This window comes from Cervus canadensis, chromosome 32 (genome assembly GCF_019320065.1).
Source record: "Cervus canadensis isolate Bull #8, Minnesota chromosome 32, ASM1932006v1, whole genome shotgun sequence".
In the NCBI taxonomy this organism is placed as follows: domain Eukaryota; kingdom Metazoa; phylum Chordata; class Mammalia; order Artiodactyla; family Cervidae; genus Cervus; species Cervus canadensis.
Window position 1 is genome coordinate 24,671,543 of NC_057417.1, and position 23,296 is coordinate 24,694,838.

A 23,296-nucleotide genomic window follows, 5' to 3' on the forward strand; every position below is an offset into this window, starting at 1 on the left:
ATTATGAATAAAACCATTAGCCTGGAACAATTTTATTAGGACATTTCACTATCTCTTTTTTTTAAAGGGAAGTCAAAATCAGCCACTCAAGACAAAAACCAAACCATGGAGTCAAACGATGCGTCCATTAACACCAAAAGTATACACTCCACAGTTTGCTAGCTACTGCTCTGAATCAAGCCTAAGGTTAAAAGCCTAGCTGTGCAAGCCAATATTTCTGGTTTCTTATCACAACATCATACTAGCAGCAACTCTGATGATTCGTGGTGACAACTGATTTCATTTCTAAACACAAAAACATAGTATGCATTTAGGATAATTCTTATCATATATAATTCTTAACATTTACAAGCACTCTTGTATTATACATTCCTGTCCAAGTTCATAGTTTAAGTTGCCTGTTTCCTAACAAACCCTCACATTTCTTAGTGATAATTCAGTAAATCTTCCAAACTGAGGACAACAGGACACCAGAGATTTTAATGATCACCACACACATATGCCTGACTATGAAGCATGGACACAAATGAGATAAGCTGCAAAGAGATCTATGTTGTCCCACAGAACCAGACATACATGATGATTTTTATTCCCCACTTTTCTTTTTTAACCTGAAGAGTGTATCTGCAGCTTTCCTACAAAAATTGGGACTCCTAAACGTAAATGCATGTGAAGGTATTTGATATTAGGGAACTGTTGTTAATTCACCTAGGTGTGATAATACTATGGGTTTGGGTGGGTTCTGTTTTTTCTTTCCTCTGAGTCATTACCACTCAGAAAGACAACTGTTGAACCTAGGTGGTTGTGCACCTTGGGGTTTATTATACTGTATTTTTGTATATGTTTACATTTTTCTATAAAGTTTAAAGAAACTTTTTTAAAAGTTAGACCTTTATAACCAGAGATATGCAAATGATATTCAGATATGACGGTATTATAATATTCAGCTAACCAAAGTAACCTGAGTTTTGAATCTAGAAAAATAGCAGAAAAAGATTCACAGCAAGAAAAGGAATGGTATTAATGGTACAAGTCAAACTTGGTCTTCTTTAAAAATTAAAAGTTTTTTACACCCAAAAGAAACTAGAATGGGCACATTTTCTCTCAAAAGCCAAATGGACAGATACACAAGCCCGTCCAGTATTTATTAAAAGTAAAACCACCAAAAATAACTGCATGTGTTATATTTATCTCTACTTGACCTTCAAACAGGTTTGTGGAAATCTGCAGGCCCCTCTTGCTTACTTACTGTGAGGGGCCATAAAGGGCCCAGGAAAACCATGCTGGAAACAAAACCACTTGTAAGCAGCTCTTACAAACACTGTCCTAAACCAACCACTGATAACAACCAAATTTTAGGCAGCATTTTCTAATTCACATACTAGAATACATATTACCATTTCAATTTCTATTTTAAAGCAAGAGAGAGAGAGAAAGAGGTCACACTGTACAGTACCCTCCCACATTGGCAAAGTTGAAGCCACAGTTAGAATTATCCTAATAAGTGGTGAGCCTCAACACTCAAAAGAACTATGTAAGATCCATTTTAGCCAATAAAGTACCAGTTCTAGAACCAGAGAATAACTGATTCAATCACCAACATCAAAATCTATGGCCACCAACACCACCACTCTCCATTCCTCCCCAACCACTGGCCACCATCCACCACGGTAACCACCAGGAGCCCAACCAAAAAGCAGTTCAAAGAGAAAAGAATAACCCTAACAGGAAGGCTTCCTTTTTAAAAATATTTAAACTTGACACCCAAACACACACATACAGCAATCTAAACCTGCACAGTTACTGCATGTGAGATTTAAGCTGTCATCAACAAAGCTTGCATTTGAGCACTGCAAACAATACCATAATAACAGCAAAAACCAAAGGGAAAGGGAAAAGTTTCTTTCAGGAACCTCACACCATCACATCAGGTGCAGGAAAGCCTAGAAACCAACTCCTATCTTGGTTTTGTGCTTAGGAAAGCCGGACCAACTCTGCAGAATCTCCAAGCGCCTGTGTGTGTGTCTGTGGTGTGTTGGGGGTGGGGAGAGGAAGGTGGGGGAGGAGAAAAGGGGGTTACATTTATACAGGCCAGTGACCCATGCCAGCACCAAACCAGATCCGTCCAGGTGAAGAGAGTTTCCCTCTGACCCCCAGACAATCTCCCTCTACTTGCCCCCCCCCAACACCCCCAAGGAGCCCTTTAGCTGGCAGGATAATGTGCATTTGGAAATCAACGGTGCAGGTGCCCAAGGAATAAAGAAAGACACACATAGATATATACACACACACAAAGCCAATCAGAAAGAAAAAGAAAAGAAAACACAAAAAAAGGAAAAGGAGAGGGACAATTGGGTGACAAGCCCTTCAGATACCAGCTAGGATTTTATTCTTTCCTCACACCCGTCCTCCCTGGTGTACCTTTTTCTGTCTTTTAACCGAATTGTTCATATACACACACATGTGCATGTTATGTGTATAGAGAATATTACAGTTAACCCTTTCCGGAATAGAGCCCAGAACGGAATACTGAAAGATATTCCATCCTTTTCTCTCCTCCCTCCCCTCCTCCCTCCTTTCTCCCAACCAGGAGAAAACGCCCCCTTCCCCAGCTTCACCAAAAAAAGAAAAGAAAAAAGGAAAGAAAGAAAAAAGAAATGAAAAGAAAAAAAGAAGGGTAGAGGAAAGGGGCAAAGAACCACAAAACCCCGTCAGTCTCCGGTCCCGAGGACACCCAGGAAAGGTCTCTACTACACAGACACACACACAGGGACATATGGCTCTGGAGAAAGCACACGGAGAACCGTCCACAGGCGCCCCAAACCCAGCAAAGAGACTTCCACCAGCCAAGAAGCCATGATTGGGGAGGGAGAGGAGGAAGGAGTAGGGGCAGAGCTCTCCGTGGAGGGGGGCGCATTGTTGTGATGCCTGAACCCCTTTCTTTCTGCCCATCTGCTGTGGAGGGGGTGCGGGGAGGGGGCGCAGGGGGAAGGCGAGCGAGAACGAGGAGACCAGGAGACCAGGCACGGCTTGGCGATTCCCTCCTGCTGCCTGTCTACCCGCGCCCCCAGCTCCCCCCACCCCCCAACAATAAGACCTCAGCCTAGACAGACAGACAGCCAGACCGACCGGAGCGCGGCGGGGGGAGGCAGCAGAGCCCAGCACAGCCGAGGAGGGAGGGGGTCGTGGCTATAAAGGGAAACCGGGGGGGAGGGGGGTCCCCCTTACCTCCAGCGCTTCAAAAGTGACAAAGCTGGTCATGGCAAATCCATCAATGATGTCCTCTTCGGCCGAGGTGGACTCTCTCCGCTTCCTCCGCGGGGGTCTGGGCCGGGACGGGGCGGAGGACGGGGGCTTCCCATTGTCTTCCTTGTCGGAGCCCGACGACGAGGCGAGCGAGGGCGCCCGGGTCCGGCCGGCCCCGCCGCCGCCGGCCGCGCCGGCCCCCAGCCCGCCCCGGGAGCGCCTCTCCCGGTCTCGCTGTGACCGCGACCGCCGCTTTTTGCGGAGTCCATGGCCCCGCGTCGGGCCATCCATGGCTCTGCCGCGCCGGGGTCTCCCCGCTCGCCGCCTGCCCGCCACAGGCTCCGGCCGCGGCCGCACAAAAAAATTGACACCAACCTCTCCCTCCCCCTTCTCGGCTTCCCTCCGCCCCGAGGAGGGCGCGGGGGAGACGGCGGCCGAAAGAAGGGAGAGAGGGGAAGAAAGAGAGGAGAAAGAAAAGGGGGAAGGGGCGGAGAGAGGGAGGAGGGACGGGAGCGAGGGCGAGAGGCGAGGAGCCCAAGTGCGGGGCTGCCCACAGCACCGAGGGTCGGAGATTCCCGTGAGCAGCGCCGAGCAAAGTAATGGCTGAACACACAGGTCTCCTTTAGAGGGGGAAAAAAAAAAAAATAACTCACCAAGCAGGCAATAAATCAGAATAGCGGAATGCTTTGATCAAGAGACTGGGAGGCTCCGGGGAGCCCTCCCCGCGGCCATTCTCCGCCGCGCCCCCCGCCCCCCGAAAACGCCTGCCCGCCCCCCGCGACTCCAAATCCGGTCCGAAAAAGGTCGCGGGAAAAGTGGGGGCAATGAACTTCACCCGCCCCTCGCGCAGGAAAACACCCCCGCCGCCTCTCACACACGCCTCAGAGAAAACTCACTCCCTGGCTCCAAAATTTTTAAGAAATGCATCCAGGGGAGGCCAAGGCTTCCGAGCGACCCGACAGGGACGAGACCCCCCAGAGAGGGGAGCATAATAATGAAATAATTAGGAGGGGAGAGGGCGCAACTGGAAGCGGTGGAGGAAGGGAAGGAGGATGCTGGAGCAGTTGTGGGGTTTGCTTTTCGGGCTCGGAGGGGGAAGGAAAGGGAGATGAAAGAAGAGAAGAAGCAGTCCCTGATGCTGCCACCCACCTCCCCCCACCTCAAAAAAATATTTTTTCCAGTCCCAAAGAAGAGGTCACCCTTCCTCAAAAAAAGGGAGGGGGCCAGTCAGTCAGTCGACGAGGAAAGCAGAAAGAAATCTCCAGCGGGAGAGACGCCGGTGTGCCGCCGCCGCCGCTGCCTCCTCTCTTCGCCCAGCCTGAAGGGAGAAGCGCGGCCAGGAAGCGCCGGGAACGCCGCTCTCGCCGCCGCCGCTAACGCTGCCACAGATGCCGCCGCGAGAGCCCCGAGCCGGAGGGTGCACGGCGTGTCCCCGGGCGGCTGCAGCGGGAGCCCGGGCACGGCCCCATCGCCCGCCCGCCTCGCTCAGCTCCCGCTCCTCCCCCTCCGCGGCCGGCCCACTGCCGCGCCGCCGCCGCCGCCGCCGCCCGCCTCAGCCCAGCCCGGCGCCCGCCCGCGCGCGCCGCGCGCACGCGCACCGCCCTCCCCGCGCCTCGCTCGGCGCGCGCTCCCGCCCCCGCGGCCCCGGCCGGCTGGATCACGTGGCCGGCCGGGCTCCCTCCGCCCCCGCCCCCTCCCCAGTTGTAGAGTGTGTAGAAAGCACAAGGCTGGGGGCTGGCCGCGCTCGCGAGCCCAGGGCATGCGCGCTGGGGCGGCCGGGCCTGCGCACTGGGGGCGGAGGCGAGCCCGGAGCGGGGCGTGAGGGCGGCTTGGGGGCGTGGAGGGGGCAGTTAGCTTGGGGTTTACTCAGACCCGCCAGAGTTGGCGCGCGAGGGTGTGGGAGCCGCGGAATGTTCCCGCCAGTCGCGCTGGGGACGCCGTGCGGGCCGCTGTCTTCAGTCTACCCCGCGCGCCCGGCTCCGCGCCCCCCGCCCCGTGCTCCTCGGGACACTTGTCCTTGGACCCCTTACCCCAGGCCCGCGGAGGGCGCTCGGGCCGCCTTCTCCCAGGCTCCCAGGGTGTTTTCCTAGGGCGACCTGAGCAGCAGGGGAAGGAGGGGTTTCAGAGAAGGGTTACGGGCCCGGGGGAGGGGGGTGCGGCGGGAGGAGTCCCCCAGCTGGAGGGTTGCGACTGCAAGCGATAAGAAAGCGAGCGGGTGCCGAAGTGCGGACCTCTGCTCCGCTGTGGGGCACAGCGGGGGAGGCCCCACCGCAGAGTTGGAAACTTTTCTCCCACGTGGTAGCACAGCGAGTGGCCGAGTGACCCAGCACCCGAATGACCTCTGAGCCCTGCTAGCCTGCGGGGTTCGGGCGGGGAGGAGCCTAGAGACGCGCGAGCTGCTTCGGAGCGGGGAGCGAGCCTCCAGGGACCGAACTTGACCCTCGACTGCCGCCTCCGAGGGCGCGGAGGCGGGGCTGGAGGGGTGGGGACCGCCCCTGACCGAGGACCCGTTAGACACGCAAAACGCAGCCCCTGCCACAGAGGAGTTCCTTCATTTGTGGAGGAAGGAGAGGGGTCCCTGCTTTTCCTGTCACTGCACTTCATCCTGCCGCGAAGTAACTGATGGTTATAAAAACTTGTATTAAGAGTTGACTGCAGCCCAGAATCAATCAACAAATGCGACTAACCTCTCTAGGTAAAATAGCTGTACGTTTTTCGGGGCACTGGAATTTCTGATACGGATCAGAAAGACGTCGACAGTCTTTTCTCCCCAGCCTGTTAGTTACCCACGTCACTTTATGCCCAGGAACATAAACACCGTGGCATATCACCCCCTACCCCCAGTACCCTCCACTTGGGAAGGAAGAAAAGGAAAATGATCCGACGTTCTTTAATTGCCCTCAATGAATCAGGCACCGTACTGGACGCTTTGTTCATGATTTCTCCTCTTTAGAATCTAAATATGCACTTATTTTATTAGTACAACTGGAAAGAGGTGGAAAAGACAAAGGACATGGCAACCTGAGGTACACAAGATTTACTGATTCATTTCTTCATTTAACATTGATCAGGGTCTGTCACGTACCAGGCACGGGTGCAGAGAATACAGTGGTCCAGAAAATAGACAAGGTCTTCCTTCTTGGATCTGAATGTTCTAGCAGAAAAACCTCACTCACCTTGCCCTTAAGACAATTTAATTCAAATGACAATGGTCATTCCCTTAAGGCACAACTTGTTCCAAAGTCCCCAGGTATGGACTTCTTTGAAATTGAGGTAGAGAGTGGGACAGGACAGGATAGGGGGATGGTGGCCACCAAGAAGCAAGAGCAAACGGGAGCAACCGCTAAACCAGGAATTAGACTCTAGTTTGATGTTTGTGCAGGAAACAAGCCACTGACTTTAGGCAAGACTGTTGAATGACTAGTTTTGTAAGTCAAAAGAGGGTCAATTAAATGTTCAGAAAATCCCCTTTCAGGTCTACCTCTGGCCTTATCAAACGGTATACTTTCAAATAGACTGCTTAATTTCTTGAAACTAGTAACTGATAAATGGGGTCTGATGCAATTTATCAGGAACAGGGTGCCACTTTCCAAAATTACCTAAGATAACTGAATCTGCTGCCCCTAAAGCCATTAACTAAAACAGTACCTCGGTACACAGTGAAACTTCTGTGGTAACTCTCAGGCATTGTCACAGCAGCTGCTGAAATCCACCCTGAGGTTATCAAGCACTTTCCTAGAAAAGAAAAGAAAAAAAAAGGGCAAGGTCTCTGTCATTTAAAGCAAGGATCGGGGCTTATTTTTAGTATTTTTAAGAATGTGGAACATAAATACTGGTAAGTTTCAAAGAAAAGTAGGAGCTAATGTCCTTACAGTCACTTTTCAACAACTTTGGGGGATGGGTTGAGGAAAGTGTGAAATTGGCAAATATAATAAAAAGTATAATACTAGTGACTTTCCAGAGTAGCCCTTGGCAGTCTTATCTTTAAAGAGTAAAGTCTGGTAAGGGAAAAAAATGGATGTTAATGCACTGCATCCAAGAACCTTGCCTCTGGCAAGAGTAATTTGCAAAGGCATTTTGGGATAATGTTTAAATGATTTTTTTTTCAGGGTCCAAGTGTAATACTCCCTGGAATTGGTAATGCCTTTTGGGTCAGAGTCTCAATTTTCTTCCATCAGAGAATTAAAACTGTGGATTATATCACCCATATTTGTTTCAGATTCTCCGTATTGTCTATGTTGTAAAAGCTAATGATTAATAACCACCATATAATAACCTAAGCACTTACTATGTGCCAGGCATTGTTCTAACTTGCATTAAAATAAATATCTCATTTAATTCTCATATTTTGAGAAAGATTTTATTATACCTATTACACAGGTAAGTTAAACTGAAGCTTAAGAAGTTTAAGCACAAAGTGGTATGATTCTTTCATAAGCTAAATTTGGTCTGAGTGACTCCAAAAGTTGTTCTCATAATGGTTATACTGAAATGCCTCCCTCAGAATGATTCCTCAAGAGATCAAAGACTGTCTACTAAAGTTAAACACATGAAAATGCTTTGGCCCAGAAATTTGTTTCCTAGGCATATACCAATATCAAATATATACCAAAAGATATCTATTAAACAGCTCAGAGCAACAGTATTTATCATAACCCTCAAAGTGGAAAACAACCAGAATGTTCATTGACAGTAAAGTAGATAAATAATTGGTGATATATAACAGAACACTATATATCACTAAGAATGAACAATTTGCTTCTAAATGCAGTAATATATATGAATCTCATAAATATGATGCTAAGTGAAAAAGTGAGACCTACAACAGTTTGTTTTGTACAAAAACAAGCAAAACTCATTTGTGCTATTGGATGTTAGGCTAGTGGTTACCCTTAAGAGAGCTAATGACTGAGAGGGTCCAAAAATAGGGCTTCTGGGAATTGGTCACGTTCTGTTTCCTGGGCTTGGTACTGGTTGCATATGTGTGTGCAGTGTGTAAAACTTCATCAAATTACACATCTCTCTATGTATATTACCCTTCAACAGCAAAAAAAAAAAAAAAAAAAAGAATTTTTTAATGCTATGTGGGGATATTGTTTGCATACATATGAGTACTTACGTAATACTTCATCTTTTTCATGTCACTACCCAAATGCTCATCAACAGTAAAATGGATTAATAAGCTATGGTTTATTCACACAATGCCATGCAGTGTGACTATACGAGAAAATACTGCAAGTAAACCAAAATAAAGCATAGCATATTATCAGATTTCTTATTAGGCAGAACAAACGATAAAGCTTAAACTTGAAGTGGGAAGCTTGAATTAGCTGGTAAGTCGTATCAGCAAAAGCTGAGGTGAATTCTTAGTTACAAGATTGTACTTGATAAAGAGTAAAGCTAAAGAAAATAATTCCAACCGAGGTTGCTTGTTTAGCAGGGAAGACACTCAAGTACTTCTGGAATACACAAAGGAAAAAACTTACTTCTGTGTGCAGGAATAAACTACTTAACCCAGGAGAGCCTCTCCAGTTGTGCAATCTTTTATTTGAATCAATGGTTAATACTCAAACTACATCTTGAACATTCAACCTTGACTAGACAGAGAATACCATCATAGCTCAACAACTGAACTATACTCTGAGCCTCCCAACGTAGCAGTAGCTATTTTTTGGTATCAGATTTTCTAAATTACTAAATTTTTATATCCTTCTAAGTCTTGCACTTTGCACTCTGCCAACATGGCAATTATTAATACATTCTTCTTGATAGTACATACTGGTATATAATGTTTGAGTTTAATTTATTAGGAAAATTGATTTTTAACTCAAGGCACTAAGGTTTATGTTTTGGTCGTTAATAACTTTCAGTTGCATACTTTGTGTGTGTGCCTGCCCCGCGACCAAGGTAGAGCTAGGCTGGTTAATGGACCTAACTTTACACCGTTTCCAAATGAGCAAATAAGGAGACTAACACATTGAATGTCCCTGTTTAACACTCATAAGTCGCTTTTAATAATAACTATTCCTAGGGAGAAGTGATAGCTTGCATTAACTGACAGATAGCCCATCAGCAGTAACATTGTTGTAACTTTGCCCTAATTATCACCTGCTGTTTTAATTTTTTTCTGTGCTGGAAATTGTTTTTCAAACTGCAGTTTTAATGTACAAAAAAAAGTGGGGGGAGAAAACATGTAGTTCAATTTGCTATATGTTGTGTGCTTTCATAATATTATATAATAAACTTTCATCATCTCTGCGGGTGCCCCCTGATGACTGACACGTTGATCAACCCATAATCTTCAGACTCTGACACATGAAGCCAATGAAAGATACCTGCTGGTGACCAAATGATGGTCACATGAAAGGTAGTTCTGGGAAATTTAATAAGCTTTAGATTTTCACAAAACCAATTAATCTTCCCATTCCTTCTCAGGGCAATCCTTTCTACTTGAACAGTCATTGACACATGGTCAGGTGGGGAAATTGATGGATAATCATAAGAAAAAATTTAAATGACTCTTTTATGCTACCAATGGGAGATCTCTGTATTTATTACTGATTATAATGAACTTGCAGATCAGTTTCTCAATTGGATTCGGTAGATGACTTGTGATAGTTCATGAGTTTATTTTTATTTGAAGAGCAGTGTAGATCTAAAAGGATCAGATTCAGATAACATCTTGATTGAAGAAATTATCAATCCTTTGGAATTACATGAAGAATATAATAAATTATAGTCCAGACCCATTTACAAGCACCTATTTACAAAGCCTGCTCAGTGGTAAAGAATCTAAGGTTCGATCCCCAGGTCAGAAAGATCCCCTGGAGAAGGAAATAGCAACCCACTCCAGTATTCTTATATGGGAAATCCCATGGACAGAGGAGCCTGATGAGCTACAGTCCATGAGATCTCAAAGAGTCGGACACAACTGAGCAATTGAACACACACACACACACACACACATTTACAAAGCTTAGTAAATTATTTTACATTATTTTACATTTCAGCCTAGTAAATTATTTACATTTCAGTTTAAGGTCTTTGACGGTCTGGTCCCAGTTACAGTATTAACCTCCTTTATTAACTTCCCTTATTCCAGCATGTATATTTCTATGCATCCTAAGTCATCTTTTGCAAGGAACATTTCCATGCTTTTGCCCATGCTCGTCCATCACCCCCAGAATCTCCTCTCCTGCCATCTGGACTTACTGAATGTCTACTCATCCATCAAGACCAATTTATCCATCAGTGCCAACTCATCCAAAAAGCTTATGCAGATTGCTACTTCGATTCAGAATCAGCAGCCTCTTCTCTGCTTATGTGGCACTTTGATTTATGTATATCTCAATGTATTGTTATATTTTTCAAAATAATACAATCAACAATCATGTACTCTCCCAGAAGCTTGAGAAATAAACATTTCCAAAATACTTGAACCCTCCTATGTATCTTCTTTGGTACTGGTCTTCCTCTCTCTCCACTCCTTAGCCTGCCTCCCCCCTGCCCCACCCTCCTAACAGAGGATCGTTATTCTGAATTCCATGCTTATCATTGCATGCATTTCTGTATATATTTGCTTCATTGGAAGTATCCCTAAGCAACATATTCTTTTGCATGTTTCAAATTTTACATGAGAGTTATTGGCATTGATACATAATAGTTCCTGAGTGAGTGAAGTCGCTCAGTCGTGTCCGACTCTTTGCAACCCCATGGACTGTAGCCCACCAGGTTCCTCCATCCATGGAATTTTCTAGGCAAGAGTACTGGAGTGGGTTGTCATTTCCTTCTCCAGGGGATCTTCCCGACCTGGGCATCGAACCCAGGTCTCCCACATTGCAGGCAGATGCTTTACCATCTGAGCCACCAGGGAATTCCATATATATTCCTATACATTCATTTTCACTGTTGTCTGGTATCCCAGTGTATGATTATTTCATAACGTATTTATTTATATCTTATCTACAGACATTTAGGTTGTTTACAGTTTTTGTCTTTATAAATACACAGGTTGGGACTTCTCTCGTAGTCCAGTGGCTAAGACTCCCCACTCCCAGTGCAGGGCACCTGGGTTTGATCCCTGATCAGGGAACTCCCAATGAAGACTGAGGATCTGGCCTGCCACAGCTGAGACTGTGCAGCCAAATACATATTAGAAAATAAGTAAATAAGAAGGTGCACAAGGAGACATGACCCTCTTTTTCCACACTACTGTTATAAAACTTACCACACTATTCTATAATGTTCTAATTCACACATCTCCTGACTTTTTTCTATCACTTGATAAACTACCAGATAGGGACTGGGCAGACAATGGCAGTTACCCAATAAATGTTAACTGATTTGATGACTTCTCCGTTCTGTATTTCAGTTTAGATTTTGTAGGCTCAGGCTGTTGCTTTTTAATTACAGTACAGAAGAGGACTTGCGTTTTTAGATTTTCATAATTCTACATCAGAAATCCTAAAGGGAAGCATCAAGGGAGAGTTCATTGGTCAGGCTTAGTATAAAAATTGGCTCCTACCAAACATCTGTCTTCAAAAATGACTTGGTAATATTTCTGTGTCCTCGATGCCGCTGTCAATTTTGGAACACAGTAGATGTTTCTCTATGAAATTGTGATTACCCAGTGACCTCATTTTCCTTCAAGTGCAATTATTCTTTTGAAAAAATCCTAAAAAGAGGAAACAGCATTTTCATTTGTGATGAAAATTTACTGACATTCAGAACAAACAAATAAACACATTGTTTCAACTATCCAAATAAGACTATTAGCCAGTTTCTAGAATGGGCTCATATGATCAAGAATTTTCATGACAGTTTTTTAAATAGCAGGGTAGCTGATAAGAAACTAGCAGAAGAAAATATTTATAATTTAAACTGTTTATATTGTTGTCAATACAATTCTACCATATGTATGTTTTCTCCCAAAGTTATATTTCTTAAATTTAAAAGAGGAATATTATATATACAAAGATATTTATAACATTATCATTTGTAATGGGGAAAAAACAGAAAAACAACATAAATGTCCTACAATAAAAGATAATTGAGTAATATAACATGGAAATATGTTACAATTTTATGGATTCATTAAAATTATACATATGGCTTTGTTAGGATGTGTATGTGTTAATCAATGACATAGACTTGTACATACATGTGACTACAATTGCTTTTTTTAATTGTTAAATTATATATTGTCTATATAAAGTTTAGAAGGAAGAAAACTACATACATATTTGCTTTATTTTAGTGACAATATGGATGGAAATTTATTTTTAAATTGCTTTTCTATATGTTGTGTGCATGTTTAGTCACTCAGTTGTGTCCAACTCTTTGCAATCCCATGGACTGTAGCCCCCAAGTCCCGTCTATCCATGGGATTTTTCAGCAAGAATACAGGAGTGGGTTGCCATTTCTTCTCCGGGAAATCTTCCCGACCCAGGGATCAAGCTAGCATCTCCTGTGTCTTGTGCATTGCAGGTGGATTCTTTACGTGCTGAGTCATCAGGGAAACCCATGACTTCTAAAAACTGTATAAGTACAGTATTTATTTTCAAGTGAGGTGTGTGTATTAAGGTGACTGACTGTCCTTTTTTGGCTTTGAACCAAAGGATTTCTCTAGGTGGAGGACTTTTAGTGCTAAAAGTGGGACTATCCTGGGCAAACTGGGATGATTGTTCACCCTATAATGTGTCTTTGATTGGTAGGAGAAGGTGGGAAGAAACTGTCATTTTACTTGAGTTGTCAGGAAATCAAGTAGATACTAGTTTGGCCCCTAACCAGAAATTACTACAATTTAAAACTCTACTCTCCATACTGTGGCTAATCTTGGAAAATTGCACACCAAATCTTAAAGAGACAACCTTCCACTAATTACATATTCACCTGGTATCCGTTTCAACAAATGAAATTACTCTCAGCATACATTAATTGACATAATTACTGAAACACCAAAATCTGATTAACCACTGTGGCTCAAAGGAAAAAAAGAAAAAAAAAATCATGGCTCCAGGAAATTGCAGAGGTGTTTTTAAAAAAAAAAGTGCTTTAAAAGGTTGTTCAACTTGTAGATAGCTTTAAATAAAGCTAATAAATCATGGCTACTTCATTATTCACTCATGAGACAATTCTGTGCTCTGAACAGTATATTTTGACTGTATTGTGGTTTTAAAGTAAGTTGTCCTAATATCCTTGGAGAAGGAAATGGCAACCCACTCCAGTACTCTTGCCTGGGAAATCCCAGGGACAGAGGAGACTGGTAGGCTACAGTCCATGGGGTCGCAAAGAGTTAGACATGACTGCACGACTGAGCAGACACACACACACGTCCCAATATCCTGCACTTTGTTGATTGTTCTTGTAATCTCCATTGTGTGTTCCTTAGTGGCATAGCACTCCTATTAGAAGACAAATTGTATCCACGACTATTATCTATTTTCATAATTAACAATCGCACAGTTATTCTAGAAGCCCAGCAGCAGCAACAATGATATCTTTGTGCTTGCAAAAAGCTTACTTTTCAAATTCCTGGCTCTTTTTTCCTAAAGCACTGACATCATAGTAGAGCATTGTTCTTCCTGCTTTGGGTTCGAATCATCTGATAAATTAGAGAAATCTGAAGATAACGAAAGAAGACATATGCTAGTATAATTTTGTGAGGCAAAAAAGGGCTCTTCTTGGACTTCTACATTTCTCTTGCTTAAATACATGGAATCAATTGTTTTGTGGTTTTATTTCCTATGCTAGATCATCCTTGCCATTTAAAATGTGATCCCTGGCACAATTCACTTTCCATGCTCTCTGTTCCAGTTACTGTTCTATCATTAGAATACCTTTGCTTTCCGGGATTTTTCATCAAAGCTCATCGACATCTTTGATCATCACCATGATTGTTGTTGGGCTTCCCTGGTGGCTTGGTGGTAAAGAATCCACCTGCCAATGCAGGAGAGTCAGACATGACTTAGCAACTAAACAACAAGTGACTATAGCTATTATTTAATTTTGCTCTTCTATACAATATGCTCTTTATTGCAAAATTTGGTTGTTATCCATATCATTAATAACTAGTCCCACAATTAATATAGAATTCTGCCTTCATTGAAAATTAACTCCAATAATTCAAAGAAACATTAGAAAAACATATATGGACGCATTGTGGCATAATTCTTCAAGATAAAAACAGAGGTATGCTCATATTCTTTTATAACTCTCACTTGATCACATGGGATCAAGCACTTCACCCCCTGCAAAATCTCTTGCAAACTTCTGCTTCGCTTACATTATTAATTTATAATTGTATTTCCTATTAATAATACCTTAATCTTATCTAACAAAATATAGTGACATTGCAACCAAAACTATAACAGGGGAAAAAAATGAAAAAGAAAAAAGAAAGGAAGCTGTAACTCACCATAAAAAACCCACAAAGATTTTATGCGGGTATTATTCAGTTCAATTCAGTCGCTCAGTCGTGTCCGACTCTTTGCGACCCCATGAATCGCAGCATGCCAGGCCTCCCTGTCCATCACAAACTCCCGGAGTTTACTCAAACTCATGCCCATTGAGTCGGTGATGCCATCCAGCCATCTCATCCTCTGTCATCCCCTTCTTCTCCTGCCCCCAATCCCTCCCAGCATCAGGGTCTTTTCCAGTGAGTCAACTCTCCCCATGAGGTGGCCAAAGTATTGGAGTTTCAGCATTAGCATCAGTCCTTTCAATGAACACCCAGGACTGATCTCCTTTAGGATAGACTGATTGGATCTCCTTGCAGTCCAAGGGACTCTCAAGAATCTTCTCCAACACCACAGTTCAAAAGCATCAATTCTTTGGCACTCAGCTTTCTTCACAGTCCAACTCTCACGTCCATACATGACCACTGGAAAAACCATAGCCTTGATCAGACGGACCTTTGTTGGCAAAGTAATGTCTCTGCTTTTTAATATGCTATCTAGGTTGGTCATAACTTTCCTTCCAAGGAGTAAGCGTCTTTTAATTTCATGGCTGCAGTCACCATCTGCAGTGATTTTATATGTACCCGTTATTGTCAAGCTTTAGGTCTCATGCTGTAGAGAAATTGCAAAGAAAGAGTAACAGCAGAGTATATTCTGTTCAACATTCAACAAAAGTTAACTTTTCTTGGATTCCCCATGTTAGGCATCCCAACCTTTTCTAACAGTGTGTCAAAGTTTCTCTACCTCAACACTTTCATTTCAAATATGCGCATGCCCATGTTCATGCACACACACACACACACACACACACACAGAGGTTTATTTGTGGTTCAGTTCCCAGTGACCAACTCTTTCTTCCATTCTGCCAGAGATCTGTTGATTATCCCAAGTCACCTTTGTATGGGACAATCAAAATATGATAACTTTACAGTCATTGTTCATAATGGATGCCAAAACCTTCAAGAAATGAGACATCCACAATGTCTCAGTCATTCCTGAGCATGCATGCATGCCAAGTTGCTTACGTTGTGTCTGAATGTTTGCGACCCCATGGACTGTAGCCCGCCAGGCTTCTCTGTCCATGGGGATTCTCTAGGCAATGATACTAGAGTGGGTTGTCATGCCCTCCTCCAGGGGATTTTCCCAACCCAGGTATCAAACCCATGTCCCCTGTGTCTCCCACATTGGCAGGCGGGTTCTTTACCACTAGCGCCACCTGGGAAGCCTGTCATTCCTGAGATTACTCATTAACTATATGGGGAAATGGAATTGTAACACTGCAGACATCTGGTAACTACCACTTTAACTGAATAATCACACCTCAGCACCAAATATGACATCACACACCTCTGATGTGATGCACGGAAGACACAATACTTACATACCATCCCTTCCAGAAAAATGTCTAACCTGAGGACCTGGTTGGTGGTACAGTGGTTAAGAATCCTCCTGCCAACGCAGGGAACACAGGTTTGATCTCTGGTCCAGGAAGATTCCACATGCCATGGAGCAACTAAGCCCAAGCGCCAACATGACTGATACAGTGCACCTAGAGTCTGTGCCCTGCGGCGAGAGAAGCCACCACAGTGAGGAGTCCACGCAACACCACGAAGAGTAGCCCCCGCTCGCTGCAACTAGAGAAAGCTTGCATGCAGCAAGGAAGACCCAGTGCAACCAAAAATAAATAAATAAATATATTTTTTATAAGTTTAACCTGCACCTAATCATTAGGACCCAACTAGACAAATCTAGGGCTTCCTATGTGGCACAGTGGTAAAGAACTCGCCCACCAAGCAGGAGACACAGGTTTGATCCCTGGGTCCAGAAGATCCCCTAGAGAAGGAAATGGCAACCCAATCCAGTACTCTTGCCTGGAAGATTCCATGGACAGAGGAGTCTGGCGGGCTACAGTCCAGACGGTCAAAAATAGTCGGACACAACTGAGCACGCACAGGCAAATCTAATGTGATGGACATTCTGCAAAACAACTGACTTGAACTCCTCAGAAAATGTCTGTACTGGGAATTCCCTAGCGGTCCGGTGGTTAGGACTCCGTTCTTTCACTGCCTGGATTCAATTGCTGGTTAGGGAACTAAGATTCCTCAAGCCGTGCAGTGCGGCCAGAAGGAAAGCATACAAAGAAAGCTGGGGAACTGTAGAACAAGGGAGGGGTTAATTGAGGGACAATGGAATGCAACAGATGATCCTTGATTGGATGCTAAACCACAAAAGATAAACTACATAGGACATTATTGGGATGACTGGGGAAATTTGAATACATAGTGGATTTTAAATAATAGTGTCGAATCAATGTTAAAATCCTCAGGGAATTATCTAGTGGTTATGTAAGAGAATAGCCTTTTTCTTAGGAGATATATGCTATGGTGTTTAGGGATGAAGTGTCATGATGCCTGCAATAAATTCTCAAATGGTTCAGCAATGCCTTTATATCTAGGAAGGGAGTAGAGAAAGAGAAATAAAAATGAAACAAATTTGGCAAAATGTCAACAATTGGTAAATCTAAGTGAGGGGTATTCAGCTCTTCACTGAATATTCCTGAAGCTTTTCTGAAGGTTTGAAATGTTATAAAATAAAAAGCTGGGGAAAACATATTAAGCCAAAATCTTGCATTTTCAGAAGTTAATACAGCATAGGAAAATGCTTTTCTTCAGGCTTACAAGAAAATACAAAGGACTTCCAATGTGTTGGCCTGAGCATGAGTATAAAATAAGGAAGGATTAGCCCAGCAAACCAGCAGGACATTGTTCTACAGACTACACTGTTTTGTCCACTTGTTTTAGGTGAAATATATATCATATTCCATTTATATATAATTATATATTGTGTATCATTAGATATACTCTAGTCAAAGATATCCAATTTATAAACAAGTCAAGAGGCCTAGAGAGGGATGGTACCTTACCCAGAGTCACACAGGAACACAGTGACAGAGTTGGACTTTAGAACCCAGGAGTCCTGTGTTTTATTAACTATTTAAAGCTTCCTCATTTAGTTACTGGAGAAGGCAATGGCACCCCACTCCAGTACTCTTGCCTGGAAAATCCCATGAACAGAGGAGCCTGGTAGGCTGCAGTCCATAGGGTCGCTAAGAGTCGGACATGACTGAGTGACTTCACTTTCACTTTTCACTTTCATGCATTGGAGAAGGAAATGGCAACCCACTCCAGTGTTCTTGCCTGGAGAATCCCAGGGACGGCGGAGCCTGGTGGGCTGCCGTCTATAGGGTCGCACAGAATCGGACATGACTGAAGTGATTTAGCAGCAGCAGCAGCATTTAGTTACTTCCACCAAACAAAAGCAACAACAACAGTTTAGAATTTCCCAAACAATTTCAGTTTAACCAAAATCTTGCATTTCTTTTGTGAATAAGAACTACACAATCTCTCTTCTTTCCCTACCTTCTGTGAAAATGAGACTACAAAGCAGAAATATGTGTGGCTCCAAAGCCTTAGGCATATGAGATTTTTGGAAACTAACTAAAGACAAACCTACAACAGGAAATTATTGTAACCAGAAAGCAAAGTTTGAGGCCATGTGTTTCCTTACATAAAAGTGACAGGACAGACATTCAGGTTAACTTAAGGGAACTAAAAAGAGATGATTCCTTCTTTTCAGAAGGTTTGAGTGAATTTTTTATTAGTTTTTGAGATGTGGCTGAATATTCAGTAGAATTAAAAATTGTTTGAAATTTAGTTACATTCTGTTCAAAAAACTTTTTCTACCACTGTTTAATATAACCTATGATGTTTTCACTTCTAGTGCCACAAATTTGCTTGAGTTACAAATGTTCTTTCAGTATTTCCACTCTAGTTTCTAACTTGAAGGAAAAATACCCAGGAGTCAGTCTCTGTTGTTGCTGTTGCTATTGAATCCATGTTGAAACCCAAGCACTGCACCCCTTGAAGACCCCTGTTGCATGCATGTCCATCATTAGTAAGAAGACACAGGACCACAGAGACAGGTTAAGAGTGGCATCAGGCCCATGAACAAGTGGTACCCAATATCCTCTCTATTTTTCTACCAATTCTTTGTGAAAATGAGACCACAGAGCAGAAGAAAGGACTATAACAATATTATAGCCCAAGTGACCTTAAAAGCAAGGAAAACCCTATTATTTGAACGGATCATCCTGAACAGTATTAGTCACTCTGGATATGACAGAAGTACACTTCCAGCTACAACATCAGAGTAAAAACATTTTCAGGACTGCTTCTGTCTCGAGCAAGCAAAAGGAAGATGTACAATAATAAGAATGCTGTCTTCTGTACAAGCTTTTTTCAGAAATATTTCATATTAGAAAATGGAATCTGACATAAATGAATCTGCTTTGTTATACAGTCTCATTCCTTCTATCCCTTCAGGTTGCTTCTACTTTGCACACAATGTGTTATATGCCTTAGAAACCTCTTCTTGCCCTTGGTAATGAACATCATGACTTTCTCCCCTTGAAATATTATGACCATCTTCTCTGTAAAATGTGAACATATTTGATATGTGAACAGTAAATATATTTCTTTGTTTGCTTCCTTAAGTAGTATCTTGTGGGAGTGTTTTAGTTGCTCAGTCTTGTCTGATTCTTTGCAACCCCACGGACTATAATCCACCAGTCTCCCCTGTCCATGGAATTCTCCAGGCAAGAATAGTGGAATGGGTTGCCATTTCCTTCTCCAGGGAATCTTCCCCACCAGGGGTCAAACCTGAATCTCCTGCAGGAGGATTTTTTACCATCTGAGCCACCAGGGAAGCCCAAGTAGTATCCTAGCATAACTTAATTGCTCCTAGCTGAGATGATGAAACTTAACATTTAGGCATAAGGTACCATGTATTAGTGCTCGCTTCCGCAGCACATATACTAAAATTGGAACGATACAGAGAAGATTAGCATGGCCCCTGTGCAAGGATGACACGCAAATTCGTGAAGCGTTCCATATTTTTGAAGGTGAGAGTGGGATGTTTCGAAAGAACAGCATGTATATTATCTATGGTGAAACAGATCACCAGCCCAGGTGGGATGCATGAGACAAGTGCTCGGGCCTGGTGCACTGGGAAGACCCAGAGGAATCGGGTGGAGAGGGAGGTGGGAGGGGGGATCGGGATGGGGATTACGTGTAACTCTATGGCTGATTCATATCAATGTATGACAAAACCCACTGAAATGTTGTGAAGTAATTAGCCTTCAACTAATTAAAAAAAAAAAGTACCATGTATTAAAGATCTTCCACCTGGTGCCAATCTACAAATTCTTACTCTTTCTGGGAGAAAAAAGTCATTTAGGTATATGTATGGCACCAAAATCCCAAGACAATGAAAAAAGACTTTCTGGGGTATATTAAAAATAATTTTATTCATCCTCAGCTAGTCAAACCTAGAGGAAGATTAGGAGATAAGTTGCCCACATTTATCATCATCCATTCAATCAATACACTCACTAGACATTTCCCCTGACATTCTATTAAACCAACCCCCTCTACTAAGAAGATAAAACTCTTTAAATAGAAAATAAGTAGACAGTGATGAACAGCAATATTATCCCTGCCTACCATTTAAGTTCCTAGGACTTTGGTAAACTTTTGAATCCTCTCTACTCTGGACGTAAAATTGCATTTGCCTGCTCTCTGGGGAATATAATTTGGATGACTTGCTCTCTCACTGAAGTTTTATATTATAGGGCAGAAGAATGACTCCTATACTTACAGAATGAGTAGCAATGGCCTAGGAGTACCATAAATATTGGCAATATGACATTACAAAATAAACAACAGAGTTGCAGCTGAGGTCCACCTTCTTGATTTCAGGGCACTGACCTGGGTGTGCATGGATAAATTTGAGGGTGAGCTTCTCTGGTGTCTCAGTGATAAAGAATCTGCCTGCCAAGGCAGGAAATGCAGGTTCAATCCCTGAGTTGAAAAGATCCCCTGGAGAAGGAAATGGCAAGACACTCCAGTATTCTTGCCTGGGAAATCCCATGAACAGAGGAACCTGGCAGGCTACAGTCCATGGGGTCAAAACTAAAGAACAACGACGATATTTCAAGGGTAGTGTATTAATCAGGGTTTGTCAAAGAAACAGAACCAACAGGAAAACCAGTGCATATCTACATCCAGCTCTGCTTACCAAAAGTGGCCCACTACTTTTGTATATGTGTATACAAATTCATATGTATATAGGTAAAGAGATTTATTGGAAGGAATTGGCTCATTCAATTATGAAGGCTGAGAAATCCCAAAATCTCCCATTTGTAAGCTTGAGACCCAGGAAAACTGGTGGTGTAGTTCCAATCTGAGTCTGAAGACCTGAGAACCAGGAGAATCAATGTGATAGAATTTCAAGTCCAAGTCTGAAGACCCAAGAACCAGAGGGTTCATAGAGTAAGTTCCCGTTTGAGTCTGAAGGCCTGAAAAACAGGATCTCCAATGATAGAAGTCCCAGTCCAAGGACAGAAGAAGACTACTGTCTCAGTGCAGTAGTCAGGCCCTCAACAGATTGAATGATTCCCATCCACACTGGGGAGGATTACCTGATTTACTCAATCGACTGATTGAAATGCTAACCTCATCTGGAAGCAACCTCAAAGACATACCCAGAAATAATCTTTAGCCAAATACCTGGGTCTCCCATATCCCAGTCAAACTAACACCCAAAATCAACCATCAGTTAGGAAATGATATGTGTGGACATCTACTATAGTGCCAGGCACTGTTCTAAGTGCTTTAACATACATTTCAATCCCACATAACTGGAAACTTCAGGAAGGTATGGATCGTGTCTCTTGCTGAGCATTACATTCCCAACATCCCAGCTTATAGTTCATAAGCTCACAGAGAATATTTACCAAATAAATAGGTGAATGAAAGGACCTCTTTGGAACTCTCACAACAACCCTGTCAAGTGGACAAGATAGAGCATATCAACATTTTACAGATGGATAAAGTGGGGCTCTGTGAGTTTGAGAGGACTTTCATTTCATTAGAACTTAGAAGAAATGCTCTCTAGATATCTAAGCATCTTACCAAATGACAAGGGTAAAACAAGAATCTTATTGCCTATAAAAAGTGTTTTAAATACTAGAACAAGCCTGTGAAACCTAACATCTTGACTTTCGTTCAATAAACTGACACCACCAACTCAAACAGAACATGATCTCTGCATGACATGAGAGAATAGCTTTCTGTTTTTAAGTAAAAGACTAACACATTTTCTTTATCAATTTACTCACACAATGACATCAGATGTGAGGCTCACGTAAGGCATCTTTCAAGAAGTTGACTATACTACGTGACAGTGTTGTATTTACTCCAACACTTTTGAATGAGATATCGGACATTCCTTATCCCATTTTACAGGAAAATGCAAGCAATGAGATATAAAGTAATTTACAGCATTGATAGAATCTGGAGCTCTTCAATCCCAGTCTTTCCACCATATCATAATAGCCTGCTAGTATATCTCCCTAGAAGTCTCAAGTAAGCCTAAATGACTGTAGGATTATTTTTGTCTGACTCAGACAGTGTTATTAAAATTTACAAGGTAAAACTCAGGAGATATCCTATGTTAATTTGAATTTCTGACTACTTTTTAAAGCCCCAAAGATCTGGTAATGTCAAGTAGACTACTATGACCACATTGTCTTCCTTTTACAACCCTTTTACATTGTGGTAAAATATGCATAACAAAAAATTGACCATTTTAACCATTTTAAAGTGTATAATTCAGTGTTGTTAAGTACATTCACAATGTTGTATAAGTCACCACTATCCATTTCCAGAAACTTTTCATCATCCCAAACAGAAACTTTGTTCCCATTAAACAATATCTCTTCATTCCCTCTCCTCCCACAGCCCATGGTAACCTCTATTCTACTTTCTGGCTCCACAAATTTGCCTATTCTAGAGCGCCAATGAATCAATGTTTTTGAACTATAATGTTGGAGAAGACTCGTGAGAGTCCCTTGGACTGCAAGGAGATCCAACCAGTCCATCCTAGAGGAAATCAGTCCTGACTATTCATTGGAAGGACTGATGCTGAAGCTGAAACTCCAATACTTTGGCCACCTGATGGGAAGGACTGACTCACTGGGTAAGATTGAAGGCAGGAGGAGAAGGGGGAGACAGAGGATGAGACGGTTGGATGGCATCACTGACTTGATGGACATGAGTTTGAGCAGACTCTGGGAGTTGGTGATGGACAGGGAAGCCTGGCGTGCTGCAGTCCACAGAGTCGCAAAGAGTCAGACACGACTGAGCTGAACTGAGGTGCCTCATGTAAGTGAAATCATACGTATTTACCTTTTGTGTCTGACTTGTTTTTTCTTAGCACAATGTTTTCAAGGTTAATCCTTATAGCATGTATCAGAATTTCATTTATTTTTAAGACTGAAAAATATCCCATTGGATGTTGTTTATCCACTTACCTGCTGACGGACATTTAACTTGTTTCCACTTTTTGGCTACTGGAAACAATTTTGTTGTGGACACTGGAGTACAAGTATCTGAGTCTCTGCTTTCAAGTCTTTTGATGTATGCCTAGAAGTAGCGTTGCTGAATCATATGGTAACTCTTGGTAGTCCAGTAGGG

General features: G+C 42.9%; 1 protein-coding gene and 1 non-coding gene across 5 annotated transcripts in view; one reads left to right on the forward strand and one right to left on the reverse strand.

Annotated features, from left to right (window-relative positions):
* The window catches only part of AUTS2 (activator of transcription and developmental regulator AUTS2), a 1,185,039-nt gene extending 1,180,251 nt beyond the window's left edge, over positions 1-4,788 (reverse strand). For 2 of the 4 annotated variants that reach the window (XM_043455591.1, XM_043455592.1), the window contains exon 1: positions 3,229-4,787. In XM_043455591.1, coding sequence (XP_043311526.1) covers positions 3,229-3,537 — 309 coding nt within the window. In that variant the 5' untranslated portion in view covers positions 3,538-4,787. Of the gene's footprint in view, positions 1-3,228 lie in introns of all 4 variants that reach the window. The other 2 variants (XM_043455590.1, XM_043455588.1) reach the window with 1 other exon arrangement.
* Positions 4,789-19,551: 14,763 nt separating this feature from the next.
* Positions 19,552-19,658, forward strand: LOC122433684. The gene has a single exon (XR_006267167.1). It is a non-coding gene; the product is annotated as a U6 spliceosomal RNA (small nuclear RNA).
* Positions 19,659-23,296: the final 3,638 nt, after the last annotated feature.